The 26,623-nt window shown below is 43.0% G+C and overlaps 1 protein-coding gene across 2 annotated transcripts; it reads right to left on the reverse strand.

Moving 5' to 3' along the window:
• Positions 1 to 597: 597 nt before the first annotated feature.
• MFGE8 (milk fat globule EGF and factor V/VIII domain containing) lies at positions 598 to 24,162 on the reverse strand. Of its 2 annotated transcripts, XM_072617983.1 has the most exons (10): positions 23,880 to 24,162; positions 21,108 to 21,233; positions 20,424 to 20,567; positions 17,214 to 17,324; positions 16,435 to 16,616; positions 9,553 to 9,708; positions 8,576 to 8,720; positions 3,669 to 3,853; positions 2,297 to 2,452; positions 598 to 1,883 (listed from the first exon to the last, which is right to left on the reverse strand). In XM_072617983.1, exons 1-10 carry the CDS (start codon positions 23,950 to 23,952, stop codon positions 1,740 to 1,742), a joined length of 1,422 nt encoding a protein of 473 aa, XP_072474084.1. In that variant the 5' UTR covers positions 23,953 to 24,162; the 3' UTR covers positions 598 to 1,739. The 2 variants fall into 2 exon arrangements, with proteins under 2 accessions (XP_072474084.1, XP_072474089.1); XM_072617988.1 differs by lacking the exon at positions 17,214 to 17,324 and having other exon boundaries at positions 23,880 to 24,130.
• Between the last annotated feature and the right edge of the window lie 2,461 nt (positions 24,163 to 26,623).

Genomic DNA, 26,623 nt, shown 5'->3' on the forward strand with positions numbered 1-26,623 from the left:
ACAAGTTAAGTGACTTGCCTAGGGTCACACAGCTAATAAGTGTCTTCTAAATCTAACATTCTATCCTCTGCACAGCCTCTTAGAATCCCTTGCTCTCTTCCAGGTAATGCATATGCTACATCCTCCTGGAAGGCCTTCCTAATTGCTCCACACCCTCCCTCAAGTGCTTTCTCCTTCCTCAGATCATAATCTAAATACTTTTATCTTTCCATATGGTAGCTTCACCCCACCCCAATAGAATATAAACCAATGAATCCAAACACCAGTTATGGTTTTTGCCTTTGTGCGTGTAGTGCCCACAGTGCCTGGCACGTGATAAGCAGGTGAGTGTTGGGGGTGAGGAGCAGGGAAGGGTAACTCCAGAGAGATTCAGCCCTGGAGTATAAGAGCAAAGCACATAGAAACAGAAACAAAAATGGCAGAAACCAGTGGGCAAGAAACTGGTTTCTGGGTGTGTGTGTGTGTGTGTGTGTGTGTGTGTGTGTGTGTGTGTGTGTGTGATTCCTACCTCTCTCCTCCATGACACAACAGACTGGGGAGACTCAATGAAACATATCTGATTACTGCTTCCAAAGATACACGATACCAGGAAATGGATGAGTTGGTAAGTATAAATATATTTTAGCAATTGCCCACCCTGTGTTACCATCACGAGGGTGAGGAGAAGGCATCAGAGCCCTGCATCCACCTGACCCTTCTTGGTCAGTTTTTTTAGGGTAATAGACTAATCCTTTGGCCCCAAGTGATATTTCTCAGACCCTTTTTCCTGAGCCCTATAGCAAGGTCTCCACTCCCACCCCCAGCTCTCCTTGAGATTTTTTTTATTAATATCCCCTTCTTCTGGGTATCAAAAGGAGAGGATTGAAAGGAAACAGGAGACTCTGTAGGAGACAAAGGGGTGAAGGCAAGTGTCAGCCTACTAAAAGATCCCCTTCCCCTCCTGTCACTCCTGTCTCAGAATGTACAACTGACAGGTGGGGGGAGGACCCCTGCTAGGGGTTCTCGGTACAGAAAGTCACAGCAGATCCTTTTTCTCTAGACAGCTGGGGGAAGGAAAAGCAAGTAGGGTAGTGGGAACTTGAAGAGAAGAGTAGGTCTTTGTACCATCAGCTCTCCCTACATTATGGGGGTTCTAAAAACAAGCTTTAGAGGGGAAGGAAGGCAGGTACAGCACGCGCGCGCGCACGCACACACACACTCACACACACACACACACACACACATACAGAGCCATTCTCCACCGCAATTCAAAACACACAAACCCTACTTATACATATTACCCATTCCCACACATATAAACACAGACTTCTTACGTACCAATCATACTCCTCTAAGCTGAACTCTTAAGATTTCTGAAAATGATTGAAACTAAATAAATCTGGAATAATTCCCAATGGAGGGGTTACAGACCCAGGTCCCCAGTGTGCAACAGCTGTGGGGGCCCCAGCAGCGTGAGCGTGGTGAGGGTGAGGGTCACCCAAGGCAAAGCCTGTCCCCTACAGAAAAAAAAAATGGGGGCCCTGAAGCCCCTCCCACCCACCCCACCCCAAGTTCAACTACAATCAGGCGGTGTACCTCCCCTGCTCATCCTGTCCCCAGAGGTTGAGGCCTGGGACAGGTAGGCAGAGGTAAGTAAGGCACAGAGGCTGGAGGCAGGGGTGGAGGAAGAAGGCAAGCCTGGCCCTGGACCTCCCACCCACTTCAGGCCCTGTCCAGTCTCTTCCATGAGTGGAGGGCCTCTACTCCTCACAGCCCAGCAGCTCCACCCTCAAGGTGATACGCCCATGCCAGGCGACAGGCAGGATCCGGACAAAGCGGGAGTAGAAAGGGGTCTCAAATATGTTCTTCTGGTGGGAGTTGTTGTCTGAGTTTCCTAAAAAGATCTGTAGAAGCAAAAAAAGGAGTTGATGAATAACACGGACAAACCTAGGAACTCTTGCCTCCTCCCTCTCCCCAGGGTCAGCAGCCAGCATTTATCCCTCAAGAATCCCATCATACATACACACACACACACACACACACACACACACACACACACACACACACACACACACACACACACACACACTTACTCGCTCGCTCCTCCTCCCTGTCAAACTCCAGGGAACAATCACTATTCTGGGTCACGCTCCATTTGTACCCTCTCCCCACCAAACAGCTCCAAACTAGGGATTCCATCCATTCCTTTCCATCTCCTCTACTTTTCCAAGGTCACTGGGAGAGACTCACAAAAGTGCCCAGGAGCAGAGGTTTTCTGACCCTCTTCCTCCTAATTCACAGGCCCCAGATGACACACCTTGCTGCTGTTGGTTCTCCTTTCCTTGTATACGGTCCAAGATCTGCTATCGTTACTGTAGGCCACTTTGTATGCCGATACATACTGGATATTACCAAAGTCCCGGGCCCCCTGAGTGATGATACCTGTCACCCGCTTTGGTTTACCCAAGTCAATCTGCAAGAAAAGAAAGAAATGTATCTTTCTATTAGCACAAGTGGAAAAATGCTGGATTGGGGATCTGGGCTCCTGGGTTCAAATTGTGCTGTCACTTACTACCTGTGTGATCTTGGGCAAATTACTTCACAGTTCTGTTAAACAGGTGGTTTGAACTAAATGATTTAAGGGCTCTGGGGTTGTTTGGGGTTTTCTGTTGGGTTTTTTTTTTTAGCTCAAAATCCTATGATCCTAGGATCAAGTGACTCTCATAGGAAGAATCCCTGTATGAGACAACCATTGCAAAGGGGCCCCTCAATGTGATGAGGTATGGCAGCTTCCTGGGCTGAGGAAACCTACAGGTGCCTCATGAGGCTCCCTGTGGGAACTTAGCAGAGTACCCATTAGAGGAGACAGAAGAGGGAGAGAAGTCAGAAAAACTAACAGGCGGGTTTTTGTTCTTTCTTCAGTTGAATCAAACTGTTTTCTTTAACTGCCACTCATTGTGCCTAATCTTGAAGTCCAAGACCATGTACAGCAGCTGTCCTCACATATACTTCTCTCTCTCTCTTCCTCAGATGAAGGAACCTAATAGGGGTTTACTTAAAGGGGGACTACATCAGGCCCAGTAAAATCTTCCAACCTGCCCCACTAGTCCTATTCTATCCTAGCTCAACTCAGCCACAGGAACAAGAGGACCTGATCAACCCTAGAAGGAATCCGTTAATCAATCAACAAACATTTATTAAGCATCCAGCCTATGGCAGGCACTGGGCTAAGTGCTAGGGATACAAAAGTAGGCAAAAGAGAATCCCTGCCCCCAAGGAGCTTACAATCTAACATGGGAAACACTGGCAGCAACCAGCAAGCAGGGTTCTACTTGTCTTTTAAGTATTTTCTTTCTTCCTGGAGATACTGGAAGATAAAGGACTGGAGTCCTTCTTTTCCCACCAGGGCTATGGTACCAAGAGAGGTTCAATTACCTGGGGGCAAAGGAGGGAAGGAAAGGAAAAGCAAGGAGAGGCAGGAGAAAGGGGGTGGCAAAGGGCAAACCAAAAGTGGTTGTGTTTTATTTTTTTTTCCGAAATACCTCCCACCCTAAAGTGAGTAATGACTAGAGTAAGTCAACAGAGCCAGTGGGGAGTCGATTCCTTGGAGAAAACAATGAAGGTTTTAAATTATCTCCAGATGGGTCCAGTGAGGGGACCCAGAAAGGCAAGAGAAGACTAGGACACACCTGCAACCACTCAGCGTCCTCCTTGCTCTCAGCAGTCCAGGCGTTGAATTTGCCTTGTTTGTCCAGTCGAGCAAAATAGGGATGCCAGCTGAAAGAATCCAGGCCAAAAGTCTTGAAGGTACTAGAAGCTGTGATCCTGCTGTCAGGGATGATCTCAGACTTCATACCCAGAGGCTCAGAGCAACCTGCAAAGTTTAATTAATATATGGTGGAATGATTACTAATCCAACAGCGGGTCGGGGAAGGGGCGGATGGCTAAAGTAGAAGGAAGGCCAGCGATGGCCTCACTCTAGGGAAGGAAGGGGCAGTGAGCTTAGCAACAGCAGTAGCTACCAGCAGATTTCCCTCATTTTCTCAGCCAAACCTCGTGGTTTCCCATTCACCCAAACACTTTCATGTGGTTCTTTCCCAACCTTCCCTACATCTACTACTGTGCACAAACAGCTTTTTGCAAAGCCACCATGATTTCCCAATCACCAAGTCTAGCAGCCTTTTCTCACTTCTTAATCCTCCTTGACCTCTGCAGCATCATGCTGACCACCACCTTCTTGAAACTCTTTCCTCAGCTTCTGTGGCCTGGCACTATATAGGAAACCAGCTCTGCCTTCTACCTCTCTGACGGTGTCTCCTTCACTAATTCCTCTTTGTTCATCCAGTGGCTAAGGGTGGGAATCTTCACAGGAGAAAGGTCCTTTTCTCTTTCCTTTATACATTATCTTCTTCAAGGATTTGTACCATCATTCCCTGATAACAACTCCCAAATCTATATCTCCAACTCCAACCTCCCAAAGCTCTAGGCCCACATCTTCAAGTGTTTATTGGGCATTTCCAAACTAAAGCTCAACCTCTTCCCCAAAAAGTCTCTTTTTCAGCCTGTTACCTAAGCTGACCACCTCAAAATCATCTTTGATTTGTTGTGTCACAAGACAGGATTCAGGGGAGGTAGCAGTGGTGGTGATGTTGGTAATGAGGTGGTACTAGAAAAAGACAATGTATTAATAAACAAAATATACCAACAAAATTTTTAAAAACAAAAAATGAAATAAAACAAAAGAAGCTCAAAAAAATCATCTTTGACTTACACACTGCCCTTATTCCCATATCTTACACAGTCACCAAATTCTGCTATTTTCTTCAAGATTTTGTTTAGTTCATCATATCTGTTCCATTCCTTATGCTACCTCCCTAGATCTGGCCCTTATAACAGACAATTCAGTAGCCCCTAACTAGTCTCACTTCCTCTAGTGACCTGGTACCAGGTCACTGAGACCCCTTCAGGGAGTCCACAAGTTATAATAATACTAAAATATTTCCATTTCTAATATGGTAATTATTGACATATATAATCCATGTAATCAAAAGGTCTTTGGGGATGGAGATCCTCAATAATCTCTAAGAATATAAGGGGATCTAGAGACCAAAATGCTTGAGAGCCACTGCTCTAGTCCACCCTGCCTACCATTCATCCATCCTACCAACATTTGTTAATTGCCTGCTATGATTCAGGCACAATCACCAGAATGACCTCCCTAAAATATCACTCTGATCATATTATCCTCCTGCTTAAAGAAAAAAAAATTCAATAATTCCCTATTGCTTAGAGTATAAAGTCCATATTCAGAATCAAAGACTCTCAGAATCATATGGGATCTGTACCTGACCAAAAACAGGACATTCTGAGCAAGAGCCCAATCAAAGTAATGGGTAACTCACAATCTCCCATGGTAGTCTGTTCTACCCATCTGCAACTTCTGTCCACTTCCCCTAGTTCAGCTTTTTGGGACCAAGTAGAATAAACCTAATTCCTCTTTATCCCTTCAGCTCCCCAAAGAACACTTCATCATGTTTCACATCTTCCTTGTGCCAGACAACATCCCTAGATTCTTTGAGTGATCTGATCTTGGCATAGGCTCTCATCCTAGCCGCCATCTTCCTGATGAACTCCAGTTTGTCTACTTCTTTCCTAGGACTTAGCACAGTGCCTGGCACATAGCAGGCACTTAATAATGTTTATTGAACTGAACTGAATTATCTTCATTTAAAAATTAAAGAAACTGAGGCTCATAGAAGTTAAATCAAACAGCTAGAAATTGTTGGACATAGGATTCAAACCCAAGAATGAGTAGTAGAGGACTGACATGGGAAAGGAGAACAGAGTGAGAGAGAGAGTCAAGAAGATACATCACAGTCAGGTGGCACAGAAAGAATACGAGAGCATTCATTACTTGATAGTGTAGGAAGAAGCCTAGTTAACATTAGTCAAAGACTTCTCAACAGATACGGGAACAGTTCTCCTGGTGGCCATGAGGTGTCAGTGTGGCCCCTGAGGGAGGGAAATGGTTTATTCAAGCATAAGGGCAAACTCAAGCAAGAAAACCAGGCTGAGGGAGGATGGAGGGAGCTCATTGTCTCCTCTACGGCAATGCTCACCACCTAGGCACCACCTCACAAGTCATCCTTCTTTCCAGTTGCTTTCTTCCAACCCAGCACTTAGAGAGGACAAATAAATAAACATCCTCTGTATTTATTCTATTCTGAGACCTGTCTCCTCCTGATTTGGGAGGATATCACCTTCTGAAGGATTCAGGACTTTCTGTGAGGACACAAAAAGAGCAGAAGCCAACCTTATCTCTAGAAAGAAGGCACATTTAGAATAAGAAAACCCAGCTCTGGCTACTCCAAGCAAATCACTCAACTTCTCCTCAGTCCCTCATCTGCAAAACCAACAGGGTTGGGACAAAATGATCTTGAAAGTTTTCTTGTGATTCTTCTACTTCTTACCACTCCAAGATGTCAATGATACCCCTTGGATTATTTGAAAGGCAATGTCATAGCAGAAAGAACCCTGGACTATCCTCTCTGTTCTGCTGCAGACTTACTAGGTGATGTCACTCAACCTCTATGAATATCAATTTTCTTAATCTGTAAAATGACTAGGTTGCACTAGACCAGAGTTTCACAAAGAGTGGTCCATAGACCAAGGACCGTTTCAGAGGGTCCTCAAAATCAAAAATATTTTCATAATAATACTAAAACATTATTTGCCTATTAAAATATCTCTCTCTTTTCCAATTACATATCTATGTAAGGCCAAATTTTCTCCATATATGTCAGCCAAAATAACATATCGCAACAGATTGAATGCAGAAGAAATTATGAGAATTCACTTGTCTTCTTAAGTCAGACCATAGAGGCTGTTTATAAAAATATGTAAAACAATGCCACTCCTAATTTTTGTTTTGGAAAATAGCTATTTTTCATAAGAACATTTTCTAACATGCAATGGATTTATTATTGTTATTTTTATGAATTAAAAATAAGTATTTTAAAATTTTATCAGATTGCATGTGTATAACTTTTATGAAATTGCTTGTCCTCTCAGGGAGGGTAGAGGAAAGGGAGGGAGAGAGAGAATTTGGAACTCAAAATTTTTAAAAATGAATGTTAAAAATTGTTTTTATATGTAAATTGGGAAAATATTAAAATTTCATTAGTCTTAATTTCCAATATGATAAATATCAAAAGATATAAGATCTTTAAGTTATTCAACAATTTTTTAAAGTTGTAAAAGGGTCCTGGGACCAAAAAGTTTGAGGACTACTAGATTAGATGACATATAAAGTCCTTTCCAGTTCTAAGATTCACAGAATATTTATTTGCTCCATTATAGATACATCAAAACAAAATGAACTACACATTACAAATGCATTACACACCTCATATCCTTAAAGATCTACACCCACCTTTCCAGAAAAGATGTAGAAGAAGGGTAAGGATATTGTAACCATGTCACATCCCATATTGTTTTAAGCAGATGAATCCCATAAGAAAATGGGATCATAGAGAGTCAGAACAGAGGTATGAGAAAAACAGAAGACAAAGGCACATTCAAATTGTTTCATCTTCACTAGTCCTTAGAGAAAGAAGTCTAGATTTCTTCGCAAATCAGCTCTCTGTTTCCATGAAGGGGAAAAAAATTGAACTAAAGCCACTCAGGATTCCTGGCCTCATGTCCTAGAATGCCATCAAGTAGGCTGTCAACTCCTTGGTTGGATTAGGTCATACCCCTGACCCTTAGGGCAAGGGTCTCTAGGCCCTTACTATCACTCCACATGTTTGTTGTTGTTCACTTGTTTCACTTGTGTCCTACTCTTTGTGACCCCATTTGAGGAAACTGAGGCAAACAGTGTTAAGTGCTTTACCCAGGGTCACATAGCTAGTAAGAGTCTGAGGCCAGATTTGAACTCAGAAAGATGAGTCTTCCTGACTCCAGGCCCAGCATTCTATCCACTGTGCCACCTAGATACCCATAGGTATAATATCAATAAAAGCTAGCAATTATATAGCACTTTGAGATTTGCAATGTGCTTTACAAATCTTATCTCATTTCATTCTCCTAACAACCCTGGGAGTTAGGGGCTGTTATCATCCCCCTGTTGATAGACAGGGAAACTGAAGCAGACAGAGGTTAAGTGACTTGCCCAGGGTCACTGAGGTCACATGTGAACTCAGGTTTTCCTGACTCTGGATCCAGTGCTCTATCCACTGTGTCACCAGCTGACTATTCTATTGGTAGTCCTAAGAGTCTGGGAACACCATGTTCATGTCTGTCATTCAAAGTCTTTGCCTGACTCAGACTAATTCTACTTAGAAATCAATATGTCATTGCGACAATTCTCAACAGTACTTCCTCCAATGATGCAAATAGCAACTGTCCATGCTTTCTTTCCAGTGCATTTCTTGTTCATGTCTTTCTATAAACTCTTCATAGAGGACCTACCCAGTAGGCTAGAGGCTTCCCTCTAATTCTTGTAGCACTACTTAGCTCAGGGGAAAAGGAAGTAACCTAACAACATACTTTGCTTTCTCAATTTCCCCTCCCCACCTCCCTACCCTCAGTGACTCACCTTCCACTTCACAACCAAAAAGCTCAAATCGAAGGGTACAGGCCCTACGGCAGACAACAGGCACGATCCGCACAAACTGGGTCACCAGAGGTGGATGAAAAATGTTGGTCTTCAGGCCACTATTGTCTATGTTCCCCATAAAGACCTGGAATGATGGGGATGAAATGAATGGGGCAAGAAGTGCAGGACTACCCCAAAGAGAGAAACTTCATGATGCTGTTTGGTCATGGATTATACCTAAGGTCCAGACCCCACAACAGTCTTGATACTCCTACTCATTTTCATGCTCTTTGAGCTTTTCTGGAACTCCCAAGCAGTTTCTCCATCTGTATGGACACTTTCACTCACACACACACACACACACACACACACACACACACACACACACACATACACACATACACACACACACACTTCAGCCATTCTAACAGTGTTGCAAGCAGAGCTCAAATATGCATTTCAGAGTCCGCCGTGGATATTTCTGAGCTTTCCCAAATACTATTAAGTAATCATGTCCATACGCCAGGCATTGCTTTAAGTGCTGAGGATATAGTTATAAAAGTAAAACAATCCCTGTTCTCAAGAAGCTTATATTCCATTGGAAGGAAATAATGTTATTTTATAATAATAAATAATAATAATAATTAACAATAATAAATAAATAATGAGTATGTGCATAGAAAATATTTTCAGAGTAGTTTCTAGGGGAATAGAACAGGGACCATCTTAAAGATGTTCCTTAAAAAACATTTGAACCCCATGATCCCCCTACTGACTGGCACCTTAGACATCTGTTTCCCTTGTATCGTGCTCCTCCTTCAGGAGTTGCTTAATGCCTCATCAATGTGGTCCCCCAAACCATCACCTTCATTTTGATAACCCAGTGTGCTGTTCCCATAGCTAATTATCACCACCCCTCAATCTAACATGTCCTTCTTCCTCCCCATCTCTCTTTCCAGCGCCAGCCTGTCTATTACCTGGTCCCTGGATTGGTTTGGCTCCTGGATGAATTCAAAGATGTGCCCATCATCGCTATATGCCACTTTGAAGGTCCGCAAATATTCAGAACTGCCTGTCCGGCTGGCACCCTGTGTCATGATACCTGTTATTCTCATCTTTCGCAAAAGGTTCACCTGAGGACAGAGCAAGGAATCCTGAGTTTCAGGGAGTTTTCAATGAAGGTCCTTCTTGCCCAAGACCCTATTTCCTGTCATACCATCTCATACGATCCCCTGCTGTAAGAGGATCCCAACTAAGCTAAGCAATAATACAGCCAAGCTCTTCCATTAGCAAATACATACAAATCAGGTTAAGTACCCCAGCAGAGCCAGACTCCTCAGATACTGACCTTCTAGCTCTGCCTTCCCCACCTTCCACCAAACCCCACCTCATAGAAACCTTAGTTTGCAAGATTTTATCAGGCTCTCCAGGTAAAGTCTACTCTCTGAAGCCTGTTTCCTATAAACCCCTTCTCCAGTCTCTGGACATCTGTCCCAAATGCCTTGTAGGATCAACCCCAAGCTTCCCGATGGTTACCTCTAGAGACCTTTAAGACACACATTCTTCAGTGAATTCAGTACATAGCTTAAAGTCTACACCCCATTCCTCTCTTATCATCCTCTTAAACTCTGATACTCACATTGCCAATCATTCTAATACTATAATTCATAGTCGCTTGAGCTCCTAAGTTCCATCTCTGTTCCACCTCGGACATTCACAGGGGTGGCTCACACCGTAGATCTCAGTATCTCTTGAAACCAGTGCAAATTCAAGAGTATGAACTCTGAAATCCTTTTCCCCCCACCCCAAACACAGCCTCCTATCTCTCCACTCCTATTAACTCAAATAAACTTGCTTTTTGCCCTCACCTTGACCACTTGACTCATCCCTTTTCTCTTAATCTCTCCCTAATTCTGGCTTCACTTCCTTCCATATTCAGCCTTATTCCAGTGGCCTATTATTTTGATGATTCACTAACCACTTCCCTGGAATGCCTCACCACCACCCCCACACCCTACCCCCAACCTGTCACGCTCAAACTCAACCCTGGATAACCTCCATTGTGTAAATTCTCTGCTCCTATTCCCAGAATACCGAGCGTTGCTAGGCAAAAAGATCATGATAGTGAACTGGTTTTGCCCACTACAGATTTATGGTATAACCTCAGTGGGGCTCTCCCTATGGGACTCTAATTGCCTCTCTAACTCAATCTCCACAACAATTTTTCCGCAACTTTCCCTCTGTCCTAAACCCCAAACTGTACTCCATGTGCAGATAACACCCCCCATTTCAATGAGGACACTGAGATGAGAGCCCTCTCAAATCTTCTCAGCATCAATATCCATCCTTTCTTCTTTCCCTCCTGTCTGCTATGGATGGCCTTGATCTTATCCCTCCATAACTCCTCTAAGATCCTTACTCCAGTGATTGTTCCTTCTATCTCATGTATTTTCTTTCTTTTTTTTTTGTAAATAGTAATTTATTTCTTCCAATTACATTTAAAGATAGTTTTCAACATTGTTTTACAAGATTTTGACTTCCAAATTTTTTCTCCCTCCCCAAGCAATCTGATACACACATATACATGTGTCAGTCTCTGCCTCTCCACTGCCTACAAACATTTTCAGATATCCCCAAGCCTAAAATATCCAGATGCAATCCTTATCTTTCCTTCCCTTTGCTTCTAAACTTAAAAAAAACTCTCTACATATCAGACCTCAAGCTCCCTCAGCATCTACTCTCTCCTTTATTCCTTGCAATCTAATCTAGTTCCAGAGTTATACTTTCCTGGTCCTTCCTATACTTCTCCAATTACTTCCTCTCATTTGATAGCTCCTGTTCCTGACCTTTGAAAATAGGAAATTCTCCAAGATACAGTCCTTGGTCCTTTTGTCTCTCTCAGCAATCTCATTCACTCTTCCAACTTTAGTTTTCTTATTTATACACACAACTTCTATATCTCCAGCCCTTGACTTTTCTTTCAAGCACCAGATCCACCACTCTAACCACTCCAGTATGTCCAAACAACACCTGAGGCTTAACAAGTCTAAAGCAAGGCTTGTTATTTTTCCCCTTAAAGCTGCTCCTTCCTCTGACTACAATTTCTATTGGTGGCATAGCCATTAATTCATCTCTTACTAATGTAATTTTAGTGTTAGATTTGATCCTCCTGTCTCCTAGACTTCCCATATCCAATCAGTTACCAAATCCTGGTGAGTCTATCTTTAAAATATCTCTTGCATTTATCCCTTCCTCTCTATTTCTATTATCACCACCCTCCTTCAGGCTTTCATTACTATCCACACGGAACACTGCTGCTTTTATTATTTAGTTATGTCTAACTCTTTGTGATTCCATTTGAGGTTTTCTTGGCAAAAATACTAGAGTAGTCTACCATTTCCTTCTCCAGCTCATTTTACAGAAGAGGAAACTGAGGTAAACAGGTTGAAGTGACTTGCCCACAGCCATACAGCTAGTAAGTCTCTGAGGCTGGATTTAAACTCATGAAGACTCCAAGTTCGGTATTCTATTCACTAGGCCACATAGCAGTCCATGGAACACTGTAAAAATTTCCTAATAGGCTTCCTTGATTCCACTGGTCCTCTCTTCCACCCACCATTCTTCTTACCACTGCCAGACTAATTTTCAGCATTCATAGGTCTAGTCATGTGTCTCTTCTGCTCAAAAATCTTCAGTTGTTCTCTAAGACTAGGTAATAAGTCAAGTGCAGACTTTTGCATGGCTTCAAGACTCTCTACAATATTCTACCACACTACCTTCCTAGCCACATCTCATACCATTTTCCCCTACAAATCCTATAACCCAGTCAAAATTCACTATTCTATATTCCCCTGGATACAGCTTTCTCATTCCCACCTCCATATTTTTCTCAATTGTTCCATAAGCTATGAATAGCCTCCTTCCCCTACCTTTCATGTCACTTCTACTCATCTCTAAAAGCTCAACTCAGATGTCATATCCTCCACAAGGTCTTCTACATGGTCCAAGTCTATCAGGAACTTTCCTCATCCCCCAGACTCCAATATCATGCAGGGGCACTTTTCTGTCCCTCTCAAATTCACTTTTGTTTTAGTTTGTCTTATAGTTATATATAATTATAGCTTTCAAAAGCTCAACTAGAATATGGGCTTTATAAAGTCAGAAGTTGTACCTTCTGAACTTCATCTCTCCCAGCACCAAGCACAGCACTCTACACAAACTGAGTAACCAATTTGTCAGATTTTATGTGTTGAAGTGAATCATCAAATTGCATTAGAATCCAGGGTTCTAACTTACTGTGCCAATTTATCAAGCCCTTTTTGACCTCATTTCCCTCTCTGTCACCTGGGTTAATCATACATTCTCCTCCACACTTGAATTCCCCACCATTTCCACTCTAAACTCTAAACACTGAATAATTATTAGAATCTACCTCTTTTATTCTATTCCTAAACAACTACAGAAGAAGTCATGAAAATACTTATCATCTCACTTCAATCTGGCTCTAATGAATATACCACAATCCTTTTAGAATTCTTTTAGGGACTCTCACACTGTCCATTATGGTGTATCAAATCTTCATCTTAGTCCTGCAGCCCCCAGATCCACTACCATCACCCTTTATTCTGAGCAGATGGCACTGTCTGCTACTTAACTGAGATTAAGGCCATAATCTTCCTAAACTACAATAGATCTGATCATGTCACTCCCCAATCCAAAAAGCCTTCTGTGAGTCCCTATTGCCTCTTGGATAAAAGATAAACACAGTTTTTAGGGTTCCACAATTTGGCTCCCACTTACTTTCCAAAATGATTTCATTTGACATTCTTACACACATACTGTGTTCCAACCATACTGAATTGCTAGCCATTTCCTCAAAGTTAACATTTCATCTTCCATCTTTATGTATTCTGCATATACTGTCCCTGCAGCCTAGAAAATATCCCATAGGCATCTTTTCCTTCCAGAATCCTTCTCTCCCTCAATCATCTCTACTATGAAGATTCCCCTTTTTCTCCCAAGCTAGTGCTCTCCCTCTTCAAAATATTTTACATTTACTCATCTGTGAAACAGTTTTTTCCCCTAGAAGCATGTAAGCTACTTGAAAGAAGGCATTGTTTCATTGTATCACTAGGGTATAAAATAATGCTTTGAACACAGTAGGTGCTTTAACGTTTGATTAATCAAATATAGCGCTAACCCCAATACCTCTCTGTATCTCATACAACTCTTCTCCTTCCCTCTAATCTCAGGAAGAAGTAGCTCTCCTTCTATATTCTTTTTTAAAAAATTTTATTTATTTTATTTTTAGCTTATGGAATAAAACAAGCATTTTCATAACTTAATAAAAAATATGATTGCAAATCAATTGTGTACAACTTACTATTTTAAATATATAACTTAAATATATAAATATATATAATATATATAACTATTCTGCCCTAGAGATTGCTACCCTTAGACACAAATGTGTGTGTGTGTGTGTGTGCGCGTGTGTGTGTGTGTATAAAATCATTCTACACCTACTTCAATTTCTCGGTTCTATCTCTGGATGCAGACAGCATCTTTCTTCCTACGTCCTTTATAATTAATTTGGGTATTTATAATAGTCAAAATGACTATCTTCATCCTAGTCCTTTCAATAATTTTGACAATCTGGTTTTATCAATTGCCCCTGTTTCATGCATCTTTAATGTCTACTGACTTCTTTGCATGCTCAACCTAAATAAGACAAAACAAAACACTCCTTTCCTTGGCCGTGCTTCTTTCTTAAGCCATAATCCCGTGATTCTCCTCCCTTTCACTATGGAACTTCAAGAAAAACTAGTTCGCATTAACAGCCAGTACTTCCTCATGATCCACCCATTCCTCGATCTCTTCTGATCTGGCAGCATCCTAATACTGTACAGAAAGTACTTCAAGGTCACTAGTCACCTTCTTATCACCAAAGTCAATGGTCTTTAAGTCTTAATCCTCCTTTACTTCATTGTAGTATTTCACATTGTTTTCCACCCCTCCTTGATACGCCTTCCTGTCATGGATTCCATGACACTACATTGTCATGGTTGAATTCCTACATCTCTAATTCCCTTCTTGTCTCCCTCACTGGGTCCTCATCTTCAACCCACTTCTCAAACATGAATGTCTCGCAAAGTTCTGTCTTTGGTCCTCTTTTCAATACTCTGTGTGTGTTCATCTTTCATTGCCAAAGAAGACCATGCCATCAGAGAAATAATGACATGACTTGCACTTGACTTTGTTTTGAGTGAGGGAGGGCTGTGCAGGTCCCTTCTCCAGAGCCATCTGAATCCAGTGACCAGATATTCATCAGGATGACTGGAGATGACCCAGGATGAGGCAATTGGGGTTAAGTGACTTGCCCAAGGTCACATAGCTAGTGAGTGTCAAGTGTCTGAGGTGAAACTTGAACTCAGGTCCTCCTGACTCCTGCACTGGTGCTCTATCCACTGCACCCCCTAGCTGCCCCTTTCAATACTCTACTCAATAATCTAATGTGCTGCTTTGGGCTCAGTTACCACTTCTGTAAAGACGCATATCTTCAGCCCTGATCTCTCACCAGACCTCCAGTATCACATTAACCATTGTTGAATTTGCTGGTTACGCATGGTTATGTCCACGCTATGCTGACAGAGCAAATTCAACAGGCTCCAAATTGGACCAGTCATCTTTTCTCTTTTTCCTCCACCTTGAATACCTGTTGCTCCTCTTAATGTCTCCACTTCTGTTGATTGCACTACCATTGTCCCAGGACTCAAGTTCAAAAACATCAGATTCCTTGATCACCCTCATCCCCCACATCCAATCAGTTAATAAATTCTATTGATTCTATTTCCATAGCTTCTCTAACATCTGTTCCTTCCTTTTGCTGCCACCACGACTACTCCAGTTCTGACTGTAACTCCCTTTCCCTTGGACTATTTTTCCAACTCCAATCTATTCCTTCTCTAGTCCATCTTCTGAATTACTTGTTCATTGTTCCTAATGTTACTCCTCTATACAAAAAACTTTCAATGGTTCCTTACAACTTACCAAATAAAGTAGAAATTCCTTTTCCTGACATTTAAGACCCTCTGCAATCTGGCCCCAACCTACATTTTCTGTCTTTTTTCACATTATTCCCTTCGATATATTCTACATTTTAGTCAAATTGAACTAAGTCATTCCCATTGTTGTCTAGCATTCTCTAATATTAACACCTTTGCTCTCTGTTCTAGACCTGGAATGGACTCTTCCATCCTCCTAAAACTCCTTCCTTTTTTCAAGGCTAAACTCAGGTGTCACTTCTTCTGTGAAGTCCTCTCTGTTCTACACCGCCCCGCCCCCCCTCCCCCCCCACACACAATCTCTTCTTCCTCCTATTTCTAAAAGCACATCTTGGATCTCTCTTTTACCTACATTCTGCCTAGTATCAAAGTTCTTCATAAATTCATCTTACTCCAACTCTCCCTCCTTCACCAAATTAGATTGCAAGATCCCTGAATGCATGTAGTAGATACCATTTCATTCATGGAACACCAGCTCTAAGCCCAGCGCCTTCTACACGCTAGATGCTTAATAAATGTTTCTTAAGTTCATTATGCAGATACCTCCCCTAACTTATAGAAAGTAGGTAGCTCCTGGTACAGATTCCCAAGGCAAGAAACAACTATTAATAATCCCTTAAATGTGCAGGGAGGACTGACAAAAAACAAACAAACAAACAAACAACAAACTCCCAACTTCCACTTTAATCATATTGACTCATGAATGTTACCTCCAAACACCTTTCCCTCAACTCTGGCCCTGGGCCCCCATGCCTAGCTAATGACTACCCAGGAGCCCCTCGTATTCCCCAGCACCTGTATCCAGGGGTTCTTGTCGTAGTTGCTGGCAGTCCAAGCATTGACAATCCCTCTGGCATTGAGCCGGGCCAACTCTGGCCCCCAACGCTGCATTCCCAAAAAGCTGTAATGTACAGATGAAGCTGAAATCTGGAAATCAGCAATGGCACCTCCCTCCATGCCCAGTGGCATGTTGCAAGCTGGCGTAAGAAAAAACAAACAGTCAATACTAAGGAGTTGAATGGGACAACATTTCAGAACATGAAACATTTTCCCTGACCTACTCTCAAAGAACATATAGTATAATCAAGGGAGATGATACACATACATACATACGTATATATAAAATAATATAAAAACACATAAAATAGTGCAAGTTAATTTAGAAGTAGGAACAGGACACCAAATAAATGGCCTAACCAATCAGTGTTGGGTGGAATTAATTAGATGTGACCTCAAGGTAGTATAAATCTAAAATCAAGGACAGTCTGGTCAGGAGAGTTGAGAAGAAGGCATTCCGATAGGGAAGCATATTAATAGTAAAATAATGGGCAGGGGGCTGTGAAGGCAAAAAAGAGGAAAAAATATTGAGAAAAAGAAGATACTTATAATTTTAATTCAGTTTATTCACTATCACCCAACCCCCGCTCCCCTATTCTAGCTGAATTTAGAGTCTTTCTAGGCCCCAGGCTCACTGATGCCCACCTAATTCTTTCTTCAGGATAAAGAAGGGTTTAAGGCTGTAGGACAGGAAAAATAGCTGGGACAAAAGAGATCAATGCCAGTCAAGCACTTACGGGACTGGCAAGACTTTCCCATGAACGGGAAAGGACACTTGCAGATGTAGCCTTCTTCCTGGTCAAAGCAGGTGCCACCGTTCTTGCAAGGCTGGGTGTTGCACTCATTCACTGCTCAGGAATAGATGGGTTAGGGGAAGAGAACACAATTGACTCAGCTCTACTTCCTACCAGGGAGGAATCCTCCTCCATTGGTTTGTTGTTCAGTCATTTCATTTGTGCCTGACTCTTCGTGACTGTATTTGGGATTTTCTTGGCAGAGATACTAGAGTGGTTTGACATTTCCTTCTCTAGCTCATTTTATAGATGAGGAAACTGAGGCAAACAGGGTGATGTGACTTGTCCAGGGTCACACAGCTAATGTGTGAAAGATGAGTCTTCCTGTTTCTAGGCCCAGAACTCTAACCACTGCACCACTTAGTTGCCCCCTTCAGTGATTAGAAACACACTTTTGGAGTCCAACATGTTGGTTTTCCTACATTATAAGAACCCAACTTTAACTTGGTTATCTGGGAATTTTGAAGAATAAAGGTTCATTAGATGTCCATGAACATGTAATACTAAATATTTTAAAAATAAATTTATATTTATAATTTTTCATTAAAAGGGGCTACGACAGCAGTTTTGTTCTCTTTCAGCCCTTTAGTGGGCCTCACCTAGATTAGAACACACTGAATAAATAGTGGCAAGGATATCAATGGGATATTCTTTGTTCTGTACCCCCAAAGGTGAGATAGGTTCCAAGATAACATAGAAACTTTGATTCACAAAATAAACCTTGAGGCCCACCATATCCTAGATCTACAGTGCCTTGGAACTGCCTCATCACTTATAAGTGGGAATAAGAGCTATGAGATTGAAAATCCCTTGGAATTAAGAATACCTACATTTTTAAACAACATCTTAAATATATACCTCATTGTACCCTCAACAGTTGCCTAATTAAAGCCTAGTTGTTTGTGGTTCATAGGATTATAGATTTAGAACCAGAAGGGATTCACAAGAGGCTACTTAGTCTGACTCCCTTATTTTCTATGAGGCAATGGGGCTCCAGTGAGATGAAGGACTTGCCCAATGTCACAGAATTCACAAATATCAGAGCTAAGATATGAACCCACAGCCTTTGCTTCCAAATCTACCATGGTACCATTTTTTCTTCCCTAATTGTGGAGAAAGAATTCCTAGAGTTTTCATGGAAGGCCCTAGAGGAACACAACTGTACATGCCTTCATACATTAGCCTACCCCCAAAAATACACAACAGAAAAAGGAGGGAGGGCAAGTAGGAAGGAGGGCTGCTGAGGAACCTCACTGGGACCTAACAAGTCACTGCCTGCACAGTCAGATCTCTGTCCTCCATCTCTAAGTGCTTTGTCCAAAACCATTTCCTCTGGGAAGTCCCCAGAGAGACCCAGGGAATGAATAGGGATTTTCATGAACAGAGATACATTGCCAGGGACTCCCTGCACAGGTTATCCTCTGCTGTCACCTCTTCCTCAGGGGAGGAGACAATGGTAATCAGAAGCCAGCCTCTTACCTTACCTACAAACTAACATCCTGAATAGAATACAAGAGTTAGGGATGATGAGACCACAGAGGTCATTTAGTCTAAGTCACTTATTTTACAATTTAGGGCCACAGGTTGTGACTTGCCAAGGGTCACATGACCAATAAACATCAGGAGCAAGATTTGAACTTAGGTCACCAAATCCAGAAGCAAGATTTGAACCCAGTTTTCTGAATCGAGGGCCCCTTCTTGGCCTCAGTAAATAGCCTTTCGCAAAACATATGTTTCTGTAAGAGTTTCCAGGACTACCCTGGATCTTGTAACAAGTCAAACTAGAGGATCCTCAGCACCTGAGCATTGCTTCACAGCCTAACTTTTCCCCGTAAGTAGGAAAATGGAGTTCTCCAAATTGCTTTCTCTATGTAGTCATCCTGTTGAAGACGGTTTCCTCCCTTGGGATGCTGAGGAGATATTAGTCCACCAAAGGTTAAAGGTATCTCTCCAACTCCCACAAAGAAAGGAGTCCAAGGTATATTCTATGCTCTATGTGACCTCTAGGACTGGTGTTAATCAGCCAACTATGAAGTCAGGGAGAAGGAATCCCTGGGCTAAGGTGGTGATATTTTAAAGTGGGAATATTTTTACTAAGGTGGGAGAGAAGGCAGGCTATGAAGATAACTGTTCTCATCAGCAGGGTCTGACCATAGTCAAAGACAAGCCTACTATATATCCCAATACCACTGAAGATGGGGAAAAACAGTATATGAACATGTGATGAATTCATACAGATAGAATAACTAGAAAATTTAATTGCAGCCTGCTTTCCACAGTCTTCTTCTCCCCTTATCATGTTCCCATGACAAGGAAGTCACAAATTCCTACTCTGGGCCCTAAGCCTGGAGCTTTGATTTATGGTCCCCTTGGACCCAGCAAGATTTAGAATTGGTTTTCATCCCTGCCTCCAGTGGAAAAGTCCAGGAAAATTAACCCTAATTCTGATGATTTGGCCTTGGGCTACATCAACCTTACTTCTTTCTAGAATAGACCTATACAGAGCTTCCAATGACTTCATGTGTCTCCAGGGCAACTCACCTGGGTACAGGAATTGGCCTCCTGCCTAGAGACAGGGAATAAGCCTATGAGAGAGTTACCTCAAAGAGAAAAGATTTAATTGAATGGGAAACCTGCTAAATAAAGAAACTCAACCCCTAAGCCTCCCAAAGTATGAATAAACTAACCAGGTCCAAGGAAAGCCTTTAAAATATCTGAATAGTGTCACTGTGACTGCTTCCCCATCTCCTCTACACCCTGGCTTCCCTAGATTCTTTCAAGTCTCCACCCAAATTCTACCCCACCCCATCCCCCAATACTAGCACCTTCCATCTGAGATTACTTCTAATTTAATCTGTAGCTATACATAGCAGTTTACATGTCCTCCACTGGACTGGGAGCTGCTCAAGCGCAAAGACTGTTTTTGTCTTAGCATAGTGCCTGGCTAAAGTAAGCACTTTATAAAAAAACTGGTTACCATGACCCCTCTCTCTGCTATTACCAGCTTCTGGTTAAATCTAACCAAGCCTCTGCCATCTCCCTGGAAGACTTACCTAGAATCCACCCAGTGCAGGGATTGGCATCATTACCCAAAATATAGGGATACCCTTTGATCCTTCCCAATCCCCTACCAACAACTCTAATGATACTCACTGGAACTGCTTGCTCTCTGGCAATGAGGGCCCTCATATCCTTCAGGACAATCACAGACATACTGGGCAAAGACATCTCCTCGACGGGACTCAGTCACCACTCGGCACTGGCCATTGTTTAGGCAGGGATTTGGGGTGCAAGGCCCTAAAAAGAAAGCAGGAGAAACCCAATGATCTAGGGACAATCAGAAGACTGATGAAATAATAGAAATAAAAGCACATTTTTCCTAAGAAGATCCTACACCACCTCAAGTATCTCAGCACCTGGCCCAGAAAATAGGACTAAGGTATCCCCCAGCCCCTTAGAAAAAAGGTTGGGAGTTAGATGAAGTCAGCAGGGTTGATGTTAACATGGCTTGAGGGAAGGACTTTGACCATTCAGTGAAGCACCTACAACGAACAGATTACAAATGCTAGCTCCCCAACTAATTTTCACCACTTAGATAGTGAGCCTGGCCCCAAATCAAGCAGTCTTCCTACATTTGTTAAGTATCTACTATGTGCAGGCACCATGCTATGTGCTAGGGATACAAAGAGTCAAAAGACAGCCTGAGCCCTCAAGGAGTTTATAATCTAATGACCAGTATGCTAGTCTCATCTGAGGAAGTTGCCCTACCCTCTAGAACTCTCAAAAGCTGGGTCTAAATTCAGGAAAAATTCAGCCAGTCACCCTGTGACAGGATACCTTGCTCAGTCTCATTGCAGTTCTGCCCAGTGAATCCATCAGGACAGAGGCAGTAGAAAGTAGAGCTCTCACTTCCATTTATGCAGGTACCTCCATTCAGACACAGGCTGGAATCACAATCCTCACCTGGAATGAAAATTAGCTGTTAGAGACAACTTCCTGATCAGTGGTTTTTGAAACAAGACCCTCCAAGAAATCTATTTCCTGCATACAGGGATTCCCAATAGCTCAAATTATCATTGCCAGTCTTCCCCTGTGCTCTGTGTCTACAAGTTAATAATTCAAGATGTGTACCAGGTAAAGAGTTACCTGATAACTGCTTTTTAACATGTCATAGACTCAAAGTATTGCTTTGAGGCCACTCGCATGAATTCACCTAGGGAAGCTGGACAAATTTCACATTGGAGCTGGATTCAAAACAGTGACTTGGTGATAAGAAATCTCAATTTGCTAAATGGCTTGGACCAGGCTCTTCTCTCTAGATCTGGGTTTCCTCAGCTATAAAAGGAATACTTTGGACCAGCTGATTTTTAAGGACCCTGGTAGCTCTAACATTATATAATTTTTCAAGCCCAGTTTCCAAAATCACTCTATCCAAGGCTGGTAGGACCTTCCATATTTTCAAGGGTCCCAGAAAGAGGGCCTGTCCTTGGAATGAGAAATTGAACTTTGCCAGCTCTAACTTACAGGGCATTGAGCTTAAGTCAACTCTTAACGAGCTATTAGTCATTGTTCTTTAAATAGCAGGTTAATCCCATTCCCTGACCCTCCAGAGGGTTGAGTCTGTGGCAGATGGGCTAGACTATAAAGAGACTAGTAGGGTGACCAAAGAGAGCCTTACTGTTTATACCAAGGCAGTGTGGCCAACCCAATCCCAAGTGTTCCTCAAATACCTTAGCCCCAGGGCAAAGGCATAAGTAATGAAAGTGAAAGAGAGATTTCTAGTACACCTAAACCATATAGCTGAGAAGGAAATGCACTTGATCTGGCCTCTTTCTTCCAAGCAGATGAACTAAAGGTTCTTGCCTTTTCTAGTAAAAAAGGAAGAGGGACATTAAATAAAAGAGGCTCTTTCTTCTGACCTACTAAACTATGGGAAAGAATCACTGGTCTGGATTTTTCATCTCTCCTTTTTTGGGTGGCAATGAAACCCCACTAACTCTACAACTTTGGGCAAATCAATTCATTTCTATACACCTTGTTTATAAAATGATAAAAGTGGATTAGATGATCTCTAAGGCTCCTTTCTGGCTCTTGAATCCATGAAAATACTTTAAATTTTTAACTCAAGGTCACAGAGGTTCCTGACTTCCTAGTTTATTTTCCAGGATCACATATTCATTCTAGATTAATCAGAGGAGAATAGATACTAGGACCAAGAGCTCCTAAATTCAGATGCCACCTTCACTGGGGAACTACCAGAGAAGAACAAGAATTTCAGTCTAGTACTTCCTCCCCTCCCCCAACCCAAATCCTTCCTAAGAAATGGTTCACAAGGATTGGAACATCCATTGCTTCTGTTCTGCTGTTATTTTCCAGGCCTTGGGGACCAGATTAAAGCCTGGGACCTTCCCATGACTTAGACAAGGCTGGCCTGAAGCCAGACTCAGCTCCCTCCTATCTCACTGGGAAGCAGCTGGGCATATTGACCAGAGTCTTGAAGTCAGGAAGTTCTGAGTTTGATTCTTGCCTTGGCCATTTACTAACTGCGTGGCAGGCATAGCGGGCCAGTCATAATTTCTCAGACTCGAGTTCTTGATCTGTAAAATGGGAGTGATAAATAGCACTTTCCTCACAGGGCTGTCAATAGGATCAAATGAGAAAATGTATGTAAAATACGTTGCAAATTTTAGAGCCCTTATTATGACCATTTCATTCAGAAAGGAATGGCTGAGCTGGTGATGGGAACTCCAGTCTCCCTTTTCTCCTTCCTCCTCTAGCTCTCCAGTTCCTCACCTCCCCATGCACACCTTTCCCAAACAACGGGCTGACCTCTACCGTCCATCTGAGTACAACCATATACAGAGCAGCCCAAAAAGAAAAAAAAAGAGGAGGAAAAGGAGCCTCACTCACACCTTCTCAGTCTGCTCAGCAGTGCTGGGACCAGACAACTCCCTGCCCTTTTGGTAGTCGAGACTGATAAGGCTCTGAAAAGAGAGAGAGGCTGCCCCAAATCACCCAGAAAGTAAATCGGAATATGAGCTTCCTCTGATCTGAGTCAGCCTCCCATCCAGGACCTCACTCTTCTTCTAGAGTCCCAGCTCAGGATTCCCCCTCCCTCAACCTGGGCTTCACCCCTTGCTCTGCCAAGTCCCTGGATCATGCCCTGCTTGACTGCGCCCACATCACAACAGACCCATCTCTGTCCCGAGTTCTGGATGGGGGAAATGGAAAACCCTGGGGTAGAGCTGAAATAGACACAGTCTGAGTCACTCTTCCCTTGAGAAGTATAAATTGGAAAAGACCATACATGGCACATCACCTCTCATTAGAAAAAAAAAAATCATACTAGGAAAGAAAACCAGGGGCGCTGCACCGCATAAACCCCTCTGTCCTCTCTGGATAAGACATGGTGGGCAAGGAAGGTGGGTGGGGAAACAGTCCAGGCTGAAAAGCAGCTGGGATAAGAGATCAACAGCCCAGTGCCCCACCTTCATCCCACCCCCGACTCCCCAAGTGGCAACTGTTTTCCTTGAGAGTCTCCAAACTGTCCAGAAGTTCAGAACATTGCAGACTACGGAGGGAAGGGGAGAAGGGAGCGATCCAACTCACCAGAGGCAGCCAAGACCACAGACAGGGAGAACAGGAGTCTCCAAAGTGTCTGGAGGAGGCTGGGGCCCTTCATGCTATCTGCCAGAGCTGAGAGGGTAGCTCCTGCCTGGGCTTGTGCGCTGTGGCCCCACCGGGCTGACTCGGCAAGCTCTTCAAGCCTGTTTGTGTTTTGACTTCTTCTCCGGGGACGGGAGCCACGGTGTGAGTCAGTCAACCGGCTACTCCCTCCCCTACTGAACGCTAAGCATGAATATTATAGGGCCCCCGGTCCCGCCTCCTCCCTGGATGGACCAATGGCTGGAGGGAGCTGTTAGGATGGGCTAGCCAGCTGGAGGGGCTGGACAGACTGCTGCTGTGGGGGCAGGGTGGGGGCACGCCCCACTTGGGCTGCTCCTGCTGAGCTAAGCTCCGGGGCTCCGGGATCGCAAGGGTCGGGAGGAATGAGGGGCACTCTGTCCAAGGGCAGAAATGCAGCCGGACCCCTCTGCTTGGGACCAAGATCATCTGGTATTCCAGTCCTGGATACCCACCCCCTCTCTGCTGATGCCCAGTTCTGGGCATGAGTCGAAACAATAGTTCTTGCTAGGAGGGTCCTAAAGAGAGTACAGATTGTGGAAAGGATGTGCAAGTCCTCTAAAGAGGGGGTCTTCGGCTAACTGATTCCCTGCCAATGAGTGTGGCCCGTCAGGAGTTCAGTTCAAGATTTCTCACCCATTTTCTTCTATGCCTTAACTATTATTTACCTAACTATAAACGTACCTCTCTATCGGTATAGATTTACTGAGTGCTTCCTATGGGCAAGGCACTTTGCTCGATACAGCGGAGAAGAACGAGGAGAAAATCTAGTCTCAGCCCTTAAGGAGTTTAGAGTCTCATTAGGATGACAAGTTCACAATACAAAGCAGTGAATCAGTGGAGGGGTATAGAAGTTAAAGATTACTCTGTGGGCTGGGGATGGTCAGAGAAGGCTTCCCAGAGGACACAGTTCTTAAACTAGGCCTTACAGATGCAGGGAATTAAGATAACTGGGGGGAAAAGAAAGAAGGTAGAGCCTCTGTTCTTGGCTCAGGGTTGCCAGTTTTCACCAACCTTGGAGGACGTCATAAGTCATTCTTATCATTTTTGTGGAAAACACAAAGCTGGGGGCCTAGCTGATATGTTAAAGAGAAAAATTAAGATTCGGAAAGGTCTCATAGGCTAGAATGCTGACTCCAAGCTAACAGGGTGAAATTTAACAGCAGTAAATATAAGGTTCTGCTTTAGTTCCAAAAAGTTACCTCTATAAGGGGCAGGAGACATAGTTTAATATTAATTCCTGAAAAAGTCAAGCCCAATCAAGTCATTAACAGCATTTACTAAGCACCTGTTATTTGCCTGACTGGGCTAAACATTGGGAATACAAAGAAAGAGAAGAAAAAACAAAATAAAAAATGATCCCTGATCTCACAGAAATTCACAGTTCAATAGAAGAGATAACATGCAGACACCTATGCACAACCAAAATATATAAAGGATAAATTGGAAGTGGTCAACCAAGGGAAACCATTAGCATAAAAGGGATCAGAAAAGACTTCTTGTAAAAGGTAAGATTTTAGGTGGGACATAAAGGAAGCCAAGGGGGACAGAAAGCAAAGAGGAAGAGGAAAAGGATTCCAGATATGAGGGACAGTCAGTGAAATTGCATAGCGTCAGAAGACAGAGTATCCTGTGGAAGGAACAAGGAAACTAGTGTCACTAGATCAGTCCCAGAGTATGAGGTTAAGAAGACCGGAAAAAGGGGCCATGTTATGAAGGGTTTTAGCAGCTAAATGGAAGATTTTATATTTAGATCCTGGAAGTGATAGGAGCCACAGGAATTTATTGAATGAGGTGAGATGGGGGTAACATGTTCAGAACTATGCTTTAGAAAGATCAGTTTGGCAGCTGAGTGGAGGATGGACTGCAATAGGGAGATACTTGAGGGAAGGAGACAGAACTGCAAGACATTGCAATTATTCCAGGTCTTTCAAATGTAAAAGAATTGGAATATAGCTCCTCCTTTATGAAGGAGAGGTGGGGGACTACTCGGACAGAACGTTATATCCATTGCCAGACAAGATTTTTTTGCTTTATTGTCTTTCTTTTTCAAGGGCAGCTAGGTGGTGCAGTAAATAGAATGCTAGGCCCAGGGTCAGAAATACTCACATTCCTGAGTTCAAACATTTACCAGCTGTGTGACCCTGGGCAAGTCACTTAACCCTGTTGTAGCAGTAAGCACCCTGACATACCCAGGATGGCAGGCTGGTACAGGTTCTTAGATCTGCTTTAGAAAGCAACTTTTGAGGGCCAACAACTACTTTAATCAAACACATATACCAATAGAGAGACCAACAGACAGGGCTTCCAACTGTCTGACCATAGGCAATACCTACAACACAGATCAACAGACAGATCCAACTGTCTGACCATTACATACGTACATAGTTACCAGAGAGACAAGCACCAACATCTGAGTTTTCAAAGCTAGGGTGGCTCCTTAGAGGCTTCCCAGAGTCTCATCTGGCCTGATCACATGAACACTCTCCCAGTGATTGAACCCCAAAGCAAAACCTCACCTCAGAGTATATAGAGAGCCAAAAGGCCTCACAACCCATGTGCCTCAACACCTAATTACCAAATGGTGTGAGAGGTTTCATGCAAACAAATCTCCCCGTAAGAAAACTTTCCTTAACAGCCCCACCTGAGGCCTATTAATGGGTGGGGAA

Source organism: Notamacropus eugenii, chromosome 1 (assembly GCF_028372415.1).
Source record: "Notamacropus eugenii isolate mMacEug1 chromosome 1, mMacEug1.pri_v2, whole genome shotgun sequence".
In the NCBI taxonomy this organism is placed as follows: Eukaryota; Metazoa; Chordata; class Mammalia; order Diprotodontia; family Macropodidae; genus Notamacropus; species Notamacropus eugenii.

Coding starts and splice junctions, on each gene's coding strand:
- MFGE8 (XM_072617983.1), bottom strand. CDS start 23,952: ATGAAGGGCCCCAGCCTCCTCCAGACACTTTGGAGACTCCTGTTCTCC. Junction 21,234..23,879: donor TGTGGTCTTGGCTGCCTCTG/GTGAGTTGGATC, acceptor TTTTCATTCCAG/GTGAGGATTGTGATTCCAGC. Junction 3,854..8,575: donor TTTTGGTTGTGAAGTGGAAG/GTGAGTCACTGA, acceptor TAAACTTTGCAG/GTTGCTCTGAGCCTCTGGGT.